Source organism: Mobula birostris, chromosome 10 (assembly GCF_030028105.1).
Source record: "Mobula birostris isolate sMobBir1 chromosome 10, sMobBir1.hap1, whole genome shotgun sequence".
Lineage (NCBI taxonomy): Eukaryota > Metazoa > Chordata > Chondrichthyes > Myliobatiformes > Myliobatidae > Mobula > Mobula birostris.
The window spans coordinates 48203052-48221512 of NC_092379.1; the positions used below are offsets into that span (position 1 = coordinate 48203052).

Sequence of the window (18461 nt, forward strand, 5' to 3'; positions counted from 1 at the left end):
TGTGCAAATGCGGCAAAGTTTCCATTAATATATAGGTCACCTGCAATACAGATGCCTCTCTGTTTCCAGGTAGGGAAAAACAGTATCATTCAGGCCATTGTCACAAATCGGAGTGTCAATATAAATTTTTGGGGCCTTAATGTGTGGTTGAATCTGCTTCCAAATTCTTACCACGAAGCTGTTACTAAACTGTGACTTATTAACTGCAGTGGGGCTATTAAGGAGAGCTTGTAAGGAAGTCTTCTTACAAAGCACTCGCTCTCTGAGTAACCATGCTGGGCACGAGTCTGAGGTAGAGGGTGGGCCTTTTTTCCACCATGCAAGCATGGATAGGTGGGCAGCCCAGTAATACATTTTAACGTCCGGTAGGGCAAAACCACCTGCTTCCCTGGGCTTTGACAAGTGCTTTTTTGTAATTCTAATGGCTTTATAATTCCAAATGAAGGGTATAATAATTGAATCCAATTGCTTAAAATATGACAGAGGAATAAAACATGGAATTGACTGGAAACGATGAAGAAATCGTGGCAGTACAATTACCTTGATTGCATTAACCCTCCCCACCAAAGAAATTGGAAGGGTTTTCCAAAAGTCAATATTGCATTTAACCTGCTCACCTTTGTTTCGCCAATTCACTTGCAAAAGGTCATCTGGGTTTTTTGTAATAGTCACACCAAGATAGGAGAAATGATCATAAGTTATTTTAAAGGGAATGGACTGTAAATATGCTGTATTAACCACTGCAGTGACTGGCATTAGTTCACGCTTATCCCAATTAACAGAGAAACCTGAGAAACTACCAAAATGATTAATTAGAGTCAGAAGGGCGGGTATTGATGTTTGTGGGCTGGAGATATATAAAAGGACATTGCCAGCGTATAACGAAAGGTGATGTTTATGTCCATGCGTATCAATGGGAGATATCAAAGGGTCCTGTCGGATGCTAACAGCCAGTGGCTCAATGATAACTGCAAACAAAAATGGAGAAAGGGGCAGCCTTGACGAGTCCCACGATGAATTGCAAAAGGGGAGGAAATATTCTGATTAGTGATAATAGAAGCAGATGGGTGTGAATAAATTATCTCAATCCATTTAATGAAAGATGGTCCAAATCCAAACTTCTTAAGTGCAGACATCATATATGGCCATTCCACTTGGTCAAACGCTAAGGATGAGTTTTTTTACACAGAGAGTAGTGAGTGCATGGAACGCCTTGCCAGGGGTGGTGGTAGAGGCAGATACATTAGGGGCATTTAAAAAACTTGTAGTAGCCTCGTGGATGAGAGGAAAGTGGAGGCTGTGGGAGGGAAGGGGTGGATTGATCTTAGAGTAGGTTCAAGGACAGCACAACATGGTGGACTGAAGGCCCAGTCCTGTGCTGTAATGTTCTCTGTTCTGTATTCCAGCACATTCCTGCTGAGGACAGACCTTTCTACGGCGCCCTGAGAGGGGATTGTTCACTATGTCATCTGACTTGAGGAGACCACAGCAGACTGACACCGGGGATAAATCATTCTCGTGCTCTGAGTGTGGGAAGGGCTTCAAATGGCCTTCTCATCTGCAGGTACACCAGCGGGTCCACACCGGGGAGAGGCCGTTCACCTGCTACGATTGCGGAAAGGGATTCATGTGTACATCCAGTCTGCTTAAGCACCGGCGGGTTCACACTGGGGAGAGGCCGTTGACCTGCTCCCAGTGCGGGAAGGGATTCAGTCACTTGTCCAACCTGGAGATACACCAGCGCACTCACACCGGGGAGAGGCCGTTCACCTGCTCCGAGTGCGGGAAGGGGTTCACGCAGTCGTCCCACCTGCAGAGACATCAGCAGATTCACACCGGGGAGAAGCCGTTCATCTGCACGAAGTGTGGGAAGGGATTCAATTGGCCACATGATCTGGTGAGACACCAGCGGGTCCACACCGGGGAGAGGCTGTTCACCTGCTTCGATTGTGGAAAGGGATTCACATGTACGTCTAGTCTGCTTAAGCACCAGCGGGTCCACACCGGGGAGAGGCCGTTCACCTGCTCCCAGTGCGGGCAAGGATTTAGTCAGTTATCCCATCTAGAGATTCACCAGCGCACTCACACCGGGGAGAGGCCGTTCATCTGCTCTGAGTGCGGGAAGTCTTTCGCAAGGGCGTCAAGCCTGCTGACCCACCAGCGACTTCACACCGGGGAGAGGCCATTCACCTGCTCCGAGTGCAGGAAGGGATTCACTCAGTCGTCCCACCTGCTGATACACCAGCGGACTCACACTGGAGAGAGACCGTACACCTGCTGCCAGTGTGGGAAGGGATTCACAGACTCGTCCAGGCTGAAGAGGCACCAACACATTCACACCGGAGAGAGGCCGTTCACCTGCTCCGACTGCGGGAAGGGGTTCACTCAGTCGTCCCACCTGCAGACGCACCAGCGGATTCACACCGGGGAGAAGCCGTTCATCTGCCCTGAGTGTGGGAAGGGGTTCACTGACTCGTCCAGCCTGACCAGCCACCAACACGTTCACACTGGAGAGAGACCGTTCACCTGTACCGAGTGTGGGAAGGGCTTCACTGAGGCATCCAAACTGACGAGCCACCAACACGTTCACACTGTAGAGAGACCATTCACTTGTACTGAGTGTGGGAAAGGATTCACTCACTCATCCCACCTGCAGACACACCAACGCATCCACACTGGGGAGAGGCCGTTTACCTGCTCCGAGTGTGGTAAAGGATTCACTCGGTCATCCCACCTGCGGACACATCAGCAGGTCCACACCGGGGAGAGGCCGTTTACCTGCTCTGAGTGCGGGAAGGGATTCACTCGGTCCTCTCATCTGCAGACGCACCAGCGGACTCACTCCAGAAGAAACTCTTCATCTTCAGTGAATCAACCAGCCTGACGAGGCACCGACACATTCACACTGGGGAGAGGCCGCTCACTTGTTCTGAGGGCGGGAAGGCATCCGCGTGTTCATTCAATCTGCTCCAGCACCAGTGAGTAAGACATAAAGTCAGACAAAATCACCAAAAAGAGACTTGGAATGGCATTTAATGAAACACTTAAATTGTTAATTTAATTTGCCATTGAAAAACACTTAGGCAAATATACTTTATATACTTTATAGGCGCCAAACAATTGGTACTAGAATGTACAATCATTACAGCGATATTCGATTCTGCGCTTCACACTCCCTGGATTACAAATATTAAATATTAAAAATAATTAAAATTGGGTAGTCATTAGAACAAAGAGTAGAACAAGATGTGAAATAACACAAATCCATTAATGTTCAGTCCCCGGGTCCAAACTTTATTCCAAAAGGGTGGATTCTGCAAAGCATGATTTGCTAAATCTGCATTATCTTGGATAGTTCATCCCATTGTGGTGCACGACATCCTGGTATGAGAGGGAAAGCAACCAGAAGTCATGATACATGTTGGCACCAACGACACAGGCAGGAAACATAGAAACATAGAAAATAGGTGCAGCAGTAGGCCATTCGGCCCTTTGAGCCTGCACTGCCATTCAGTATGATCATGGCTGATCATCCAACTCAGAACCCTGTACCAGCCTTCCCTCCATACCCCCGATCCCTTTAGCCACAAGGGCCATATTTAACTCCCTCTTAAATATAGCCAGTGAACTGGCCTCAGCTGTTTCCTGTGGCAGAGAATTCCACAGATTCACCACTCTCTGTGTGAAGAAGTTTTTCCTAATCCCGGTCCTAAAAGGCTTCCCCTTTATCCTCAAACTGTGACCCCTCGTTGTGGACTTCCCCAACATTGGGAGCAATCTTCCTGCATCTAGCCTGTCCAATCCCTTTAGGATTTTATACGTTTCAATCAGATCCCCCCTCAATCTTCTAAATTCCAACGAGTATAAGCCTAGTTCATCCAGTCTTTCATCATATGAAAGTCTTGCCATCCCAGGAATCAATCTGGTGAACCTTCTTTGTACTCCCTCTATGGCAAGGATGTCTTTCCTCAGATTAGGCAACCAAAACTGCACACAATACTCCAGGTGTGGTCTCACCAAGGCCTTGTACAATTGCAGTAGTACCTCCCTGCTCCTGTACTCGAATCCTCTCGCTATAAATGCCAGCATACCATTCGCCTTTTTCACCGCCTGCTGTACCTGCATGCCCACTTTCAATGACTGGTTTACAATGACACCCAGGTCTCGTTGCACCTCCCCTTTTCCTAATCGGCCACCATTCAGATAATAATCTGTTTTCCTGTTTTTGCCACCAAAGTGGATAACTTCACATTTATCCACATTAAATTGCATCTGCCATGAATTTGCCCACTCATCTAACCTATCCAATTCACCCTGCATCCTCTTAGCATCCTCCTCACAGCTAACACTGCCGCCCAGCTTCATGTCATCCGCAAACTTGGAGATGCTGCATTTAATTCCCTCGTCCAAGTCATTAATATATATTGTAAACAACTGGGGTCCCAGCACTGAGCCTTGCGGTACCCCACTAGTCACTGCCTGCCATTCTGAAAAAGTCCCGTTTATTCCCACTCTTTGCTTCCTGTCTGCCAACCAATTCTCTATCCACATCAATACCTCACCCCCAATACCGTGTGCTTTAAGTTTGCACACTAATCTCCTGTGTGGGACCTTGTCAAAAGCCTTTTGAAAATCCAAATATACCACATCCACTGGTTCTCCCCTATCCACTCTACTAGTTACATCCTCAAAAAATTCTATGAGATTCGTCAGACATGATTTTCCTTTCACAGATCCATGCTGACTTTGTCCGATGATTTCACCGCTTTCCAAATGTGCTGTTATCACATCTTTGATAACTGACTCTAGCAGTTTCCCCACCACCGACGTTAGGCTAACCGGTCTATAATTCCCCGGTTTCTCTCTCCCTCCTTTTTTAAAAAGTGGGGTTACATTAGCCACCCTCCAATCCTCAGGAACTAGTCCAGAATCTAAAGAGTTTTGAAAAATTATCACTAATGCAGCCACTATTTCTTGGGCTACTTCCTTAAGCACTCTGGGATGCAGACCATCTGGCCCTGGGGATTTATCTGCCTTTAATCCCTTCAATTTACCTAACACCACTTCCCTACTAACAGGAAGAGGGATGAGGTCTTGAAGTGTGAGTTTCGGGAACTAGGCAGAAGGCTGAAGAACAGGACCTCAAGGGTGGCGTTCTCAGGATTGCTGCCAGTGCTACGTGATAGTGATGGTAAGAATTGGAGGAGATGGCAGTTGAATGCGTGGCTGAGGAGTTGGTGCAGGGAGCAGGGTTTTAGATTTTTGGATCATTGGAATCTCTTCTGGGGAAGGTGGGACCTGTACAGATTGGATGGGTTGCACCTGAACTTGAGGGGGAGCAATATCCTTGCAGGTAGAGGTCTGCCAGTCAAGAAGCATCAGGAATAAAGATGATGAACTGAGAGCTTGGATACATACATGGAATAGTGATGTAGTGGCCATTACAGAGACTTGGCTGGCACCAGGGCAGGAATGGATTCTCAATATTCCTGGATTTCAGTGCTTTAAAAGGGATAGAGAGGGTGGAAAAAGGGGAGGAGGGGTGGCAATACCGGTCAGGGATACTATTACAGCTACAGAAAGGGTGGATAATGTGGCAGGATCCTCTTTTGAGTCAGTATGGATGGAAGTCAGGAATTGGAAGGGAGCAGTTACTCTATTGGGAGTATTCTATAGGCCCCCTTGTAGCAGATGAGATACCGAGGAGCAGATTGGGAGGCAGATTTTGGAAAGGTGCAAAAATAACAGGGTTGTTATCATGGGTGACTTTAACTTACCTAATATTGATTGGCACCTGATTAGTTTCAAGGGTTTAGACGGGGCAGAGTTTGTTAAGTGTGTCCAGGACGGATTCCTGTCACAGTATGTTGTCAGGCCGACTAGGGGGAATGCCATACTAGATCTAGTATTAGGTAACGAACCGGGTCGGGTCACAGATCTGTTAGTGGGTGAGCCTCTGGGGGACAGTGACCACCGCTCCCTGGCCTTTAGCATTATCATGGAAAAGGATAAAATCAGAGAAGACAGGAAATGTTTTAATTGGGGAAGGGCAAATTATGAGGCCATAAGGCTAGAACTTGCGGGTGTGAATTGGAGTGATGTTTTTGCAGGGAAATGTACTATTGACATGTGGTCGATGTTTAGAGATCTCTTGCAGGATGTTAGGGATGAATTTGTCCTGTTGAGGAAGATAAAGAATGGTAGGGTGAAGGAACCATGGGTGACAAGTGAGGTGGAAAATCTAGTCAGGTGGAAGAAGGCAGCATACATGAGGTTTAGGAAGATCTATTGAGGAATATAGGGAAGCAAGAAAGGAGCTTAAGAAGGGGCTGAGAAGAGCAGGAAGGGGGCATGAGAAGGCCTTGGTGAGTAGGGTAAAGGAAAACCCCAAGGCATTCTTCAATTATGTGAAGAACAAAAGCATGACAGGAGTGAAGGAAGGACCGATTGGAGATAAAGGTGGGAAGATGTGCCTGGAGGCTGTGGAAGTGAGTGAGGTTCTCAATGAATACTTCTCTTTGGTATTCACCAATGAGAGGGAACTTGATGACAGTGAGGACAATATGAGTGAGGTTGATGTTCTGGAGCATGTTGATATTAAGGGAGAGGAGGTGTTGGAGTTGTTAAAATACATTAGGACAGATAAGTCCCCGGGGCCTGACAGAATATTCCCCAGGCTGCTCCATGAGGCGAGGGAAGAGATTGCTGAGCCTCTGGCTAGGATCTTTATGTCCTTGTCCACAGGAATGGTACCGGAGGACTGGAGGGAGGCGAATGTTGTCCCCTTGTTCAAAAAAAGGTAGTAGGGATAGTCCGGGTAATTATAGACCAGTGAGGTTTACATCTGTGGTGGGAAAGCTGTTGGAAAAGATTCTTAGAGATACGATCTATGGGCATTTAGAGAATCATGGTCTGATCAGGGACAGTTAGCATGGCTTTGTGAAGGGCAGATCGTGTCTAACAAGCCTGATTGAGGAGGTGACCAGGCATATAGATGAGGGTAGTGCAGTGGATGTGATCTGTATGGATTTTAGTAAGGTATTTGACAAGGTTCCACACAGTAGGCTTATTCAGAAAGTCAGAAGGCATGGGATCCAGGGAAGTTTGGCCAGGTGGATTCAGAATTGGCTTGCCTGCAGAAGGCAGAGGGTCGTGGTGGAGGGAGTACATTCGGATTGGAGGGTTGTGACTAGTGATGTCCCACAAGGATCGGTTCTGGGACCTCTACTTTTCGTGATTTTTATTAACGACCTGGATGTGGGGGTTGAAGGGTGGGTTGGCAAGTTTGCAGACGACACAAAGGTTGGTGGTATTGTGGATAGTGTAGAGGATTGTCTAAGATTGCAGAGAGACATTGATAGGTTGCAGAAGCGGGCTGAGAAGTGGCAGATGGAGTTCAACTCGGAGAAGTGTGAGGTGGTACACTTTGGAAGGACAAACTCCAAGGCAGAGTACATAGTAAATGGCAGGATACTTGATAGTGTGGAGGAGCAGAGGGATCTGGGGGTACATGTCCACAGATCCCTGAAAGTTGCCTCACAGGTAGATAGGGTAGTTAAGAAAGCTTATGGGGTGTTAGCTTTCATAAGTCGAGGGATAGAGTTTAAGAGTCGTGATGTAATGATGCAGCTCTATAAAACTCTGGTTAGGCCACACTTGGATTACTGTGTCCAGTTCTGGTCGCCTCACTGTAGGAAGGATGTGGAAGTATTGGAAAGGGTACAGAGGAGATTTACCAGGATGCTGCCTGGTTTCAAGAATGCATTATGATCAGAGATTAAGGGAGCTAGGGCTTTACTCTTTGGAGAGAAGGAGGATGAGAGGAGACATGATAGAGGTGTACAAGATAATAAGAGGAATAGATAGAGTGGATGGCCAGCGCCTCTTCCCCAGGGCACCACTGCTCAAAACAAGAGGACGTGGCTTTAAGGTAAGGGGTGGGAAGTTCAAGGGGGATATTAGAGGAAGATTTTTTTTACTCAGAGAGTGGTTGGTGTGTGGAATGCACTGCCTGAATCAGTGGTGGAGGCAGATACACTAGTGAAATCTAAGAGGCTACTAGACAGGTATATGGAGGAATTTAAGGTGGGGGGTTATATGGGAGGCAGGGTTTGAGGGTTGGCACAACATTGTGGGCCGAAGGGCCTGTACTGTGATGTACTATTCTATGTTCTATGTTTGTCTAATAATAGCTTCATTCTGGTTAATAACTCTATCTCACTCTGCAGTAAAATGAGGGATAGGTGGAAGGGCAGGAGGTACATATCTAAGTAAGCCCTCAGCAGTATCATTGATGTATATATTCAGTTCAATAGGTGGTTTTACAACTGGTTTGGGTAATACACGGGGTGATTGATAAGTCTGTGGCCTAAGGTAGAAGCGGTCACTTTTAGGAAACCTAGCACATTTATTTTTCATACATTTACACACTTCACAGTTCAGTGGTCGTGGAGCATACGGATCCCTCCTTTGTAGAAGTTGGCGTCTTGGACGTCCAGAAATGGTGTTCGTGGCCTAAAGTACTCAAAGAGTTGAACTGCAGGTGCATGTAACAAGAGCTGTATAACTCATCTCCTTCTCCCCAGGGCCACAAACTTATCAATCACCCCTGCTGTGGACCACCTGGAGGTCCAAAACGCTCTTGTTACATGTACGAGCAGTTCAACTCTTTGAGTGATAATGCAGAAAGTTTGAAGTTAATAACTCATCTCCTTCTACCATAGGCCACGAACTTATCAATCAGCCCTGCTGGGGACCACTTCTACAAAGAAGGGATCCGTATGCTCCATGACCGTTGGACTAAGTGTGTAAATGTAGGTGGGGACTATGTTGAAAAATAAATGCGCTAGGTTTTCTAAAATTGACTCCTTCTACCTTAGGCCACAAACTTATCAATCACCCCTCACATTTGCACAAAACATTAATCAAACTGCAAATGTAATTGTAATTTGTGCTTGAGGTAGCAATGGAATAAGCATCATTCACCACAGCAAATTTCAGGAATGTCCTCTTATCGACAGGCAACATTGGTAGAGAAAAATTATCATGAGAAACAAACCCAATCTGTCAACCCATTGTTTACTAAATCCTCTGGACAGAACCAAAATTCACCTTTTTGATGACAGGAGGTCAAATTTACTCCCTATGTGTTACTAAGTAAGTGGATTAGTAAGAGAAAATCCAAACTCCTCCTTGATATTTCCGGATGTTATGAACCTTGTGCAGGGGGAAAATTTCTAAAGTAGCATTAGTATTTCATCCACACCGTCCACTACTACCATGGAATCCAGATAGATCGTGCCCATCAGGCATCAGCCGAATGCTCAGAGGGTCAGAATCCACAGGTCAGGGGTCAAGGATCAACTCTATTTGCCATATACGTTTGCCCTTAGTGGCCACTGAGTGTATGTTTGTGGTTTCCTGCGGCTGCCGTCTATCTACTTCATAGTTCAATCTGTTATGCATTCGGGGATGCCGTTCTGCACACCACTGTTGTAACGTGTGGTTATTTGAATTACTGTCATCTTCCTGTCAGCTTGAACCAGTCTGGCCATTCTCCTCTGACCTCTCTCATTAACAGTGCTTTTTTTAAACCAACGGCACTGTCGCTGACTGGAATTTTTCCTTGCTTTTCACACCGTTCTCTGTAAACTCTGGAGAATGTCATGCATGAAAATCCCGGGAGATTTTGCGGCTTCTGAGATACTCAAGTCGCCCCATCTGGCACCAACAAACCTTCCACAGTCAAAGTCCCTTAGATCACAATTTTTCCCCATTCTCGTGTTTAGTTTGAACAACAACTGAACGTCTTGGCAGTGTCTGCATGCTCTTATGCATAGTGTTGCTGCCACGTGATTGGCTATTAAGCTATCGCTGAGTGCATGTCTATTAGCTTTTCCTGTGGTGTTGGTCAGGGGTCGGCGTGCGACAAAAAACAACATAGAAACCCTATAGGACAATACAGGCCCTTCAACCCACAAAGTTGTGCTGAACATGTCCCTACCTTAGAAATTACTAGGGTTACCCATAGCCCTCTATTTTTCTAAGCTCCATGTACCTATCCAAAAGTCTCTTTAAAAACCCTATCGTTTCCGCCTCCACCACTGTTCCCGGCAGCCCATTCCACACACTCACCACTCTCTGCGTAAAAAAACTTACCCGTGACATCTCCTCTGTACCTACTACCAAGCACCTTAAAACTATGCCCTCTCGTGCTAGCCATTTCAGCCCTAGGAAAAAGCCTCTGACTATCCACACAATCAAAGCCTCTTATCATCTTATACACCTCTATCAGGTCACCTCTCATCAGGTCAACACTTCAATAATTATAAAGAATTGTATAAAAATAAAATTGGAGGTTAAAGGATGAATTATGTATTGAAATATACAAAAATACTTAAATGCCAGCATAAATTTACCGTGTAAGTGTTATTATAAAATGCAGTGATGGGGTAAATAGAGGGGTACGTAAGGACTTCTGGAGATGTCATGGTTTTCGTTTCAATAGCATTATAGCACTGGTGGCGCAGTGACATCAGTGCCAGACTCCGGAGCGAAGGCTCCCGAGTTCGAATCCAGTCGAGCCGCTCCCGGGCACGCTTTCCATCCGTGCCGGGTTGAGTGTCGAGCTTGCAACTCGGCCTCGTTAAAAAAAAACAAACTGCGCTGTGAGGATGTGGGGGACCACTCACAGAATCTTTCCTCCAAGACAACCACTTGAAAAGGTGGTCGCCGAGGCTCTGGCAGAGAATGGCACACAAAAAAAAACAGCACTTTCCAGAAGGCAGCTTGTGGAATTAGCAACTTGCATGCCGGGTCGTGTCTGCAGTGAACTTTCCTGCCGGCCTTTGTCCTGGACACATACAAGGCCTGTGGTGACGGTAGACAGCAGACAATGACCTTTTCTGGTGACCTGACTGTCTGCTGTAGTTTCATATTTTGCGAGAGGGTTCTGCTCCAAAGGCAGTAATGGCTGACGAGAGGATGCTTCAGAGTAGAATTGCACCTGTACGTTCTGGGGAAGATGGAATTTGACCAACTGCCCCCGATAGTAGAGGCGCTTCTGGTACCGGTGAGCGGAGGGGCTGTACAAGGGTGGGACAATGAGTCGACTATACCTTCTACCCCTGATCAACGAGTCTCTTTGCAGAACTCGCTCCCTGTAACCAACTCAGCAGAACAAAATTCAGGTTTCCCAGAAAGCTTGCGATTTGAAAAACAACTATAAACATTTTTAAGCAACATACATAGAAGTTGCTGGTGGAACGCAGCGGGCCAGGCAGCATCTCTAGGAAGAGGTACAGTCGACGTTTCGGGCCAAGACCCTTTGTCAGATTTTTAATGGTTTTCTCAGCTGTGTTATGATTGTGGGTACACTCGAAGTTCAAACTAAAATTTATTTTCACCACATACAGCCCTGAGATTCTTTTTATGCGGGAACACTTAGCAAGTCTATGAAACAGTAACTGTAAATAGGGTTAACTATCAGGAGTCCAGCTACAAAGTGGCCAGGAATGTCCCCAATCTGCTCCCCTGCAGCCCCACACACTGTTGATGTATTGAGAAGCATATTCGCAAGGCTGGTATTCCAGAACCCTTACTGCTCATGGACCACACTTTGTGGTGGACAGCATCAGTCTTTCCTAAAAAAATGGATGGAATAAGACATATTACATCTGCACCGTACCAACCAGCTACAAGTGCTCTTTGGTGGAAAGGTTTGTTCAGAGCCTAAAGAATGCACTAGGAGCAGAACACACTATGCCAATAGTGAATCAGAACAGAAACAGCTGATTCCATTTTAATTAGTTTGTCGTTCACTCGTTTGACACAAGAGATTCTGCAGATCTATAAATCTTGAGCAATACACAATCAGGAAGGCTCTCCAATGCCTCTACTTTCTTAGGAGGCTGAAGGGAGATGGACTATCTGCATCTATAATTATGTCCTTCTATAGATGTGTAGTAGAGAGCATCCTGACATGCTGCATCTGTGCGTGGTGCAGAAACTGAGTTGTGATGGACAAGAAAGCTGTACAACGGTGAGCTGTATAATTCCAGTCCCATTTATGTTGGTGGGAGGTTTATTTGCAGAGTTCGTCAGTCCCGTTTGGGAAATGAGACCCTGTACGAAGGATTTCCGATTTCACTTCCACCCTCCGCCAGCAGGGGACACTCGTTCAATGTAGCAGCGGCCGAGCGCGCATGCGCATGATCGACGTCACGTCACAAACAGGGCAGCCGCTGGAAAGCAGGTAGGGGTGAAGCGTCGGGCCGTGGGATGTTTCACTGCTGAGAGTGAATCCGGGAAACTGCCCTTTGGCCGGGGGGTGGTACATTCAGTCCAATTCCGGTAAACCCCGCGGGTCATCGCACCGGGACGGCGCCGCCACTGCAGCTTTGTCTTGCCAACCTGGCCCGAGATGCCGTGCGGGAAGAGGCGCGCATGCGCGGTTGGCTGTCTGGTGCAGATGTAAGGCACACAAAAGTGCTGCGGGAGCTCGGCACGTCGGGCAGCGCCTGTGGCGATGAATTAGCAGTCGACGTTTCGGGCTGGAAAGCAAGGGGGAAGACTCCAGGATAAAAAGGTGATAGGTGAAGCCAGGTGTGGGGGAAAGGTAAAGGGCTGGGGAGGGATGAATCTGATAGGAGAGGAGAGAGGACGGGTGACAGGCAGGAGAAGAGAAGTGGTAAGAGGCCACAGTGGGGAATAGAAACATAGAAAATAGGTGCAGGAGTAGGCCATTCGGCCCTTCGAGCCTGCACCGCCATTCAGTATGATCATGGCTGATCATCCAACTCAGAACCCTGTACCTGCCTTCTCTCCATACCCCCGATCCCTTTAGCCACAGGGCCATATCTAACTCCCTCTTAAATATAGCCAGTGAACTGGCCTCAGCTGTTTCCTGTGGCAGAGAATTCCACAGATTCACCACTCTCTGTTTGAAGAAGTTTTTCCTAATCTCGGTCCTAAAAGGCTTCCTCTTTATCCTCAAACTGTGACCGAATAGAAGAAGGGGAGGGATAAAGAAAAAAATACCATAAGAAATTGATGTACAGTCCATCAGATTGGAGGCTACCCAGACAGAATATATGGTGTTGCTTCTCCACCCAGAGGGTTAATTGGCAGAATATAGCATTAATGGTAAGACTGTTGGCAGTGTGGGGGATCAGAGGAATCTTGGGGTCCGAGTCCATAGGACACTCAAAGCTGCTGCGCAGGTTGACTCTGTGGTTAAGAAGGCATACAGTGCACTGGCCTTCATCAATCGTGGGATTGAGTTTAAGAGCTGAGATGTAATGTTACAGCTATACAGGACCCTGGTCAGACCCCACTTGGAGTACTCTGCTCAATTCTGGTCACCGGGGGTGTTCAAGTTCAACAGTGCGTGACAGGGAATGAGGAAAGGTGCAGCTGACTCATATCGTTTCCTCACGGCCCGGTACCGGTCCGTGGCCTGGTGGTTGGGGACCACTGACTTAATGCATACTGGAGATTGTTACGGAATATTTTTGAAGTACTCTCAGTTATATGAACTTGTGTGGCTGTTAAACACCACACTTAAAGCAAACAGTTTTTAAACAGCATCTTTGTGTGTGTTTGTGTTCAAATAGCAGTGACTTTTTTGTCAATGATAAGCAGTCAGACAATTTAGAAATGTGTTTGTTGTGTACCATTTGGTAGGTCTTCTGATATACAGTAACAAACTACAAATTCCATAAGACAAAGGAGCAGAACTCGGCCATTCGGCCCATCGAATCTGTTCCGCCATTTTATCATAATTCTCCCATTTAGTCCCACTCCCCCGCCTTCTCACCATAACCTTTGATGCCCTGGCTACTCAGATACCTATCAATCTCTGCCTTAAATACACCCAATGACTTGGCCTCCACTGCTGCCCATGGCAACAAATTCCACAGATTCACCACCCTCTGGCTAAAAAAATTTCTTTGCATCTCTGTTCTGAATGGGTTCCCTTCAATCCTTAAGTCTGCCCTCTCGTACTAGACTCCTCTACCATGGGAAACAACTTTGCCACATCCACTCTGTCCATGCCTTTCAACATTCGAAATGTTTCTATGAGGTCCCCCCTCATTCTTCTAAACTCCAAGGAATACACTCCAAGAGCGGACAAACATTCCTCATATGTTAACCCTCTCATTCCCGGAATCATTCTAGTGAATCTTCTCTGTACCCTCCCCAACGTCAGCACGTCCTTTCTTAAATAAGGAGCCCAAAACTGCCCACAATACTCCAAGTGAGGTCTTACCAGCGCCATATAGAGCCTCAACATCACATCCCTGCTCCTATACTCTATTCCTCCACAAATAAATGCCAACATTGCATTCACCTTCTTCACCACCGACTCAACCTGGAGGTTAACCTTAAGGGTATCCTGCACGAGGACTCCCAAGTCCCGTTGCATCTCAGAACTTTGAGTTCTCTCCCCATTTAAATAATAGTCTGCCTGTTTATTTCTTCCACCAAAGTGCATAACCATACACTTTCCAACATTGTATTTCATTTGCCACTTCTTTGCCCATTCTTCCAATCTATCCAAGTCTCTCTGCAGACTCTCTGTTTCCTCAGCACTACTGGCCCCTCCACCTATCTTTGTATCATCAGCAAACTTAGCCACAAAGCCATCTATTCCATAATCCAAACAACAGGAATTCTGCAGATGCTGGAAATTCAAGCAACACACATAAAAGTTGCTGGTGAACGCAGCAGGCCAGGCGGCATCTCTAGGGAGAGGTGCAGTCGACGTTTCAGGCCGAGACCCTTCGTCAGGACTAACTGAAGGAAGAGTGAGTAAGGGATTTTCCATAATCCAAATCATTGATGTACAACGTAAAAGGAACCGGCCCCAACACGGACCCCTGTGGAACACCACTGGTAACTGGCAGCCAACCAGAATGGGATCCCTTTATTCCCACTCTGTTTCCTGCCAATCATTCAATGCTCTATCCACAAATGTAACTTCCCTGTAATTCCATGGGCTCTTATCTTGTTTAGCAGCCTCATGTGCGGCACCTTGTCAAAGGCCTTCTGAAAATCCAAATACACAACATCCACTGCATCTCCCTTGTCTAGCCTACTGGTAATTTCCTCAAAAAATTGTAATAGGTTTGTCAGGCAGGATTTTCCTTTAAGGAAACCATGCTGAGTTCTGCCTATCTTGTCATATGCCTCCAGGTACTCCATAACCTCATCCTTGACAATCGACTCCCAACCACCGATGTCAAGCTAACAGGTCTATAATTTCATTTTTGCTTCCTTGCCCCCTTCTTAAATAGCAGAATGACATTTGCAATCTTCCAGTCCTTCGGAACCATGCCAGAATCTATCGACTTTTGAAAGATCATCGCTAATGCCTCCGCAATCTCCACAGCTACTTCCTTTAGTACACGAGGGTGCATTCCATCTGGTCCGGGAGATTTATCTACCTTTAGACTATTCAGCTTCCTGAGTACTTTCTCTGTCATAATTGTGACTGCGCACACTTCTCTTCCCTGACACCCATTCAGATTGGATCAAACTGTAAGTGTGTTTTGTTATTTACTTGCAAGGGAAGCTACCCCACACATTATCGTTGGAGAGGAGCTTCAATCTTACAACTCAAACAAACCACTTTTATACTTGTTACAGAGAACAGTAATTAGGTTGTCCCATTCCATAATAACATTCCTCCTTTATCTGCAAACATCTCCGATTCCTGGTGCCTATTTTTCAGTCAGTCCATTTGTCTTTAGAAACTTCTTTCCCATGACAGCTGTGTCCTGTTTTTTATCTCTGTTGTCAGAACGTTCCTGCCGTAAGCACACCCCTTGTCATTAAACACACACATCTTCCTATAAGCCTCCATCAAATTAGCAAAGCAGTCTGGCATCTCACCGGTTCCATTTTGTCATATTACATTTCATAGAAGTTACGAATTCATAAAGGCTTCCAAGGTTTCAGATATATTTCCACACATTGCCCACTGCGGTCTCAATTATTCAGGCTTGGAGATGCCAGAAATGGGCATGAGTGAAAATGAATCAATTTGAGTTGCCAAGAACCTTTTGCTATGTCTTGTAACAAAGAACCAAAAAAAACCCTGGGTGAATCTGTTCAGAGGCATGCCTATTGTTTTGCATCGAAGGGGAATTAAGGGTTCTAGGGAAAAGGCAGGTAGGTGGAGATCAGCCATGATCTTAGTGAATGGCGGAGCAAGCTCGACATCCAGATGGCCGACTCCTGCTCCTGTTTCTTATGTTCTTATTGTCAGCAATAATGAGAAACATTTTCGGTTCCCATGAGTGGAGGCTGGAGGCTGCTTCTGATTCGCAGCTTACAAATTTTTATTTTATACACGTGTTCAGGCTATGCTTTGGCTGTTATCTGTTCTGAAGGCAGCTTCTGCCCTTCAACACAGCTGCACGTGTTACACAGTGACCCAGGACATTCTGTGCCTCTGGTCATGTGCAGACTCAGCATATAGTGAAGCACTATGGGATCTTACAGGTTCCTTTTTTGCCATATTACGACATTGAATACGTTTAAAAAATCTCAAAAGTTTTGAATACATTTCCACACAGTACTTCAACAAGTTAGAAACTACAAAGAATTTGAAGGTATCGACAATTATCTTGAATGTTACAATGAAAATTAAGATTTGAGGGGTGGCATTGTTGATAGTGTCGTGTGAAGCATTAGCTGCGCTAGGTGTCTGCACTAGTTCATTTTGTTCATTTCCAGTCAATTAAAAGAATACAGTAGCGTGTTGGCTGTCGTATGTAATGACCGTGAAACCTGTGCTGCAGGGTTTTTAAAGGGGAAAAGCCATTGCACTGGGGAAGTTCCACTCTCTTGACCTCAGAAGTCTGGGTCCAGTGGTACAAGTGGTCGTCATAAACTGGGGTCTTCCTTGGTTGCAGTGGATAACCATGAATTCTGTGCCTTGCCAAGCCCTTTGCTCTCCACAAAGTGGAGCAGAGATACCTTAATGGCTGTTGGAACTCACCCACAGCCCACCGCAGCTGACATCACAGGCTGGGACAGGCATGTCCCTGTCTTACCAGGGTACGAGGCCCTCTGGCTACCCTCACCTCGTTTAGCCTGCCTGTCGGAGCGGTATGTACCAGGCTGTGGCCGCTGTCGCATGCAAACGGCTACTTGGAGCCACAGGTGAGAGCTGAGAGTCCAGTGGGGACCGGAGGTGAGTGAGCTGCCCCAGAATGGACACGACAAGCCCCTTCACCAGAGGTGCGACCCTTCCATCCCCCCCCCGCCAACACTGGGTGAATTCCTCTGTCAATGGTTAGTAGGAGCTAATACACTGTTTTATGGTACAGTAGTAGCACTGGTAGTGTTCTAATTTGTTCTGTGTTTCATTTAGGCACATAATCCGTAGCTCAATTAAATGGTAGTTTCTCTATTTTCAGTATTTCCATGAAACCAGCTAATTGGAGCAGCGGAAATGTACTCAGAATCAGAATCAGGTTTATTATCTCCGGCATGTGACGTGAAATTTGTTAACTTAGCAGCAGCAGTTCAATGGTCTCAATGTGAACCAATTAACCAGAATTCATTATATTTTGTGTATTTTTATAGACTATGTTCATATACTAACTAATTTCATGTATTTGTACAAATATTAGGAATTAAGTTTGATTCCCATTGAAAAATAACACCTGATAATACTTTCACCTGAATCAGGTGGGAAAGTTAAGGATGTGGGTAAAATAGTGATAGAGCACAGAGACAGGTCCTGTGGAAAAATGTCTCTTGTTTTGGTTTCTTCTGCTTCTTTTACAAATGATCTACATTCGTGTGTCCTTCAGTTCTTGTACTTTCTGCCCACGGGAAGAGTTTTTCTCTGTTTACTGAGTGGTGTTTATACTCGATCAGATCTAGCCCAACCGTCTGCTCCGAGAGCAGCCCCACTTCTACAGTCCGTCCAGACAACAAAAATCCCTCAGCCCCAGATCGATTATTTGTCCCCAGGAAGAAACCTTCAAAGTTACTGATCTGCACTCTACTGGAATGCCAGACTTGATCTCGTGCTCAAGTCAAAGTGAAAGTAAATTTATTTTCAAAAGTACACAGATGTCACCAAACACTAACTTGAGATTCATTTTCTTGCAGGCATTCACAGAAAATAAAGAAATACAATACAATTTATGAAAAATTACACCTAAAGACTGACAAACAATCTACATGCAAAAGAAGACATATTGTGCAAGTAAAACAGTGTTGTATGTGGTGACATGTATGTACTTCGATAATAAATCTCCTTTGAACTTAAAACTCCCCCTGAAACGATCAGACTCCTGTTTCTCATTGACCGGCTGGCTGAGAAGGTGTGTGGTGTGTTGGCCTGTCAGGGGATTCAGTTCAAGCTCCATGAGTAATGTTGCAGCTTTGTAAAACCCTGTTAGATCACACTCGGAATATTGTGTTCCGTTCTGGTCACCTCA

General features: G+C 46.0%; 1 protein-coding gene across 2 annotated transcripts in view; it reads left to right on the plus strand.

Moving 5' to 3' along the window:
- LOC140203982 (uncharacterized) overlaps window positions 1-18461 on the plus strand; it is a 66750-nt gene that overhangs the window by 7728 nt on the left and 40561 nt on the right. The window contains exons 2-3 of one of the 2 annotated variants that reach the window (XM_072270189.1): window positions 1407-2826; window positions 2889-2918. In XM_072270189.1, the coding sequence (XP_072126290.1) occupies window positions 1463-2826; window positions 2889-2918 (1394 nt within the window). In that variant the 5' untranslated portion in view covers window positions 1407-1462. Of the gene's footprint in view, window positions 1-1406; window positions 2827-2888; window positions 2919-12194; window positions 12254-18461 lie in introns of those variants that run through there. The other variant, XM_072270188.1, reaches the window with a different exon arrangement.